This window comes from Myotis davidii, unplaced genomic scaffold (assembly GCF_000327345.1).
Source record: "Myotis davidii unplaced genomic scaffold, ASM32734v1 scaffold705, whole genome shotgun sequence".
In the NCBI taxonomy this organism is placed as follows: Eukaryota; Metazoa; Chordata; class Mammalia; order Chiroptera; family Vespertilionidae; genus Myotis; species Myotis davidii.
This window is the reverse complement of record NW_006296405.1, coordinates 1,332,303-1,334,277: the sequence shown is the minus strand read 5'-3', so window position 1 is coordinate 1,334,277 and position 1,975 is coordinate 1,332,303. Positions and strand designations below refer to the sequence as shown.

The 1,975-nt window shown below is 57.8% G+C and overlaps 1 protein-coding gene across 1 annotated transcript in view; it reads right to left on the bottom strand.

Annotated features, from left to right (window-relative positions):
• Nucleotides 1-1,388: 1,388 nt before the first annotated feature.
• The window catches only part of KCP (kielin/chordin-like protein), a 27,695-nt gene continuing 27,108 nt past the window's right edge, over nucleotides 1,389-1,975 (bottom strand). The window contains exon 32 of the mRNA XM_015568867.1: nucleotides 1,389-1,961. Within this exon, the coding sequence (XP_015424353.1) occupies nucleotides 1,557-1,961 (405 nt within the window). The 3' untranslated portion in view covers nucleotides 1,389-1,556. The remainder of the gene's footprint in view (nucleotides 1,962-1,975) is intronic.

Below are 1,975 nucleotides of genomic sequence, written 5' to 3'. Positions count from 1 at the left end.
ATATAGAAATTTTTTTTATCTTTGCAACCATAGTAAAACGAAGACTTATATTTTGATATTTATTTTATATATTTAAATGCCATTTAACAAAGAAAAATCAACCAAAAAAATGAGTTCGCGTGTCACCTCTGACACGTGTGTCATAGGTTCGCCATCACTGAAGTAGGTGCTATCATTCTCACCCCCATTTTACAGATCAGAACACTGGGCCCCAGAAGTAAGCCACCCTAACCAGCAGGTGGCACTGCCTCCCTCAGCTGGAGATGGTGGCGGAGATGAACAGGCTCTGAGCCAGCACGGGCAGGACAGTGTGACCGGCTGGCAGGACAGTGTGACCGGCAGGCCATGGTGGGTGCCTCCCTAGCGCTGGCTCCAGGCTGTCCCCGTGCAGAGCGCTGTTCATTCTGCTTGTTCCTTGCAATACATTAGATGGGGACATAGCCTGCATAAGCTGTAACTAGGGGAGGGAATGAAGACACAGAGGCTGTGATCTTCGCCGTCTCTGCTGCTGTTCTAGCCACTCCACGAGGACAGGGAGCCCAGAGAGCAGCCTGGGCAGAAGCAGCTGAGCAAGCAGACAGGTGACCTCAATCCAGCCCAACACGCTCCCCCTCCCGCTGATTTTTTTTTATTAGGGACCCAGCAATGAGTGCAGGGCTCCCATTAGCCAAGGTCCCTAACACGCCAACGTCAGATAGCCAGTAGGAGGTAAAGAGAATTCAAGATAGAGTTCACTTTTAAAAGATGTTTTCCTTTTAAAAGAAATAGAGTTTTTCTATTTCAAAGCTCATGTTCTTTCCCCTACAAGGATGTCTTCAGAAACTGCACGTGTGTCCCTGGCCCACAGGCCCATCAGGTGGGCGTGGCTGTGGATGCACACAGGTATACACGCTTGTGTGGGGGGGTCTATGCACTTGTATCTGTGTCTGTATTTCATCTCGGTCCTGATCCCCACTCCAGGCACAGGGTCCCTCTATCACCAGCTCTGAGTGGCCCAGGAGGCCCCTGAGCACTTGGTATCCCCAAACCAAGAGAAAACAGGATGCCATGTGGGGACTGAGCGTCTTCTCCGTGCACTTCAGCCCCTGCAGGATTCCACACGATCCACAGAGGGTGCCCCGTCGGGGCCACAGGCCATGCCTGCTACCTGCAAACGCAGGCTGGGACCAGGCGTCCTGGCTCCGCCTGCCCACTGCAGGGCAGCACCAGGGTGTGGTGGGCGGGGCAGCCCAGGGATGCAGGCATGGGAGTGAGCAAGGTCCAGAGCTAAATCCCCACAGCTGCCACTGCTCTGACTCTGGGGACATTGACTTCTGGCCTCCATGTCCCAAGCGGCCCATGTCGCCACCCCAGCGCCAGGAGGAAGCACGCACACACACAAGGCGGCCTTAGGTCAGGCCCCGAGTTTACTGCTTCTGACTCAACACGGCTGGGGTTTTTGTGGGACACGGGCCCAGGCTCCCAGTGCCAGCGCAGGGCACTCGCGCTGAAGCTCTGGCCAGGGTGGGAGCTGCTCTCCAAGGAGAGACTTCTGGTCTGACGAGTCCCGGTCGCTGTCATCCTGGGTCAGGTGTCCCCCGGGACTCCTGGCTGGGGCTGAGCAGATCTCGGGGTGGCTGGTCCCCAGTGAGTAGGACTGGGGGGCAGGCCTCGGGTGGGATACAGTGGGCTTCATGCTCCACCAGGCCTGCGGGGCACTGGCAGCCAGGGACACAGGGCCTCACACAGTCGGCAGACAGCTCCCCCAGGGGGACGTGCTGGTTGAAGCAGGTGCGGGGACAGGGCGGGCCACACTCATCAAACACGAAGCCACGGTCCAGGGGGCAGCCCACCACTGCAGGCAGAGTGGAAGGCAGGGCTCCAGTCACCTGCTCACCCCTCGCAGCCCTCCCTGTGCCTCCCCCACCCAGATCTGGCCCTCTGTGCCACCCCCTTCCCCATGCCACCTCGGGCACTGCGGGCTCACCACAGAGCA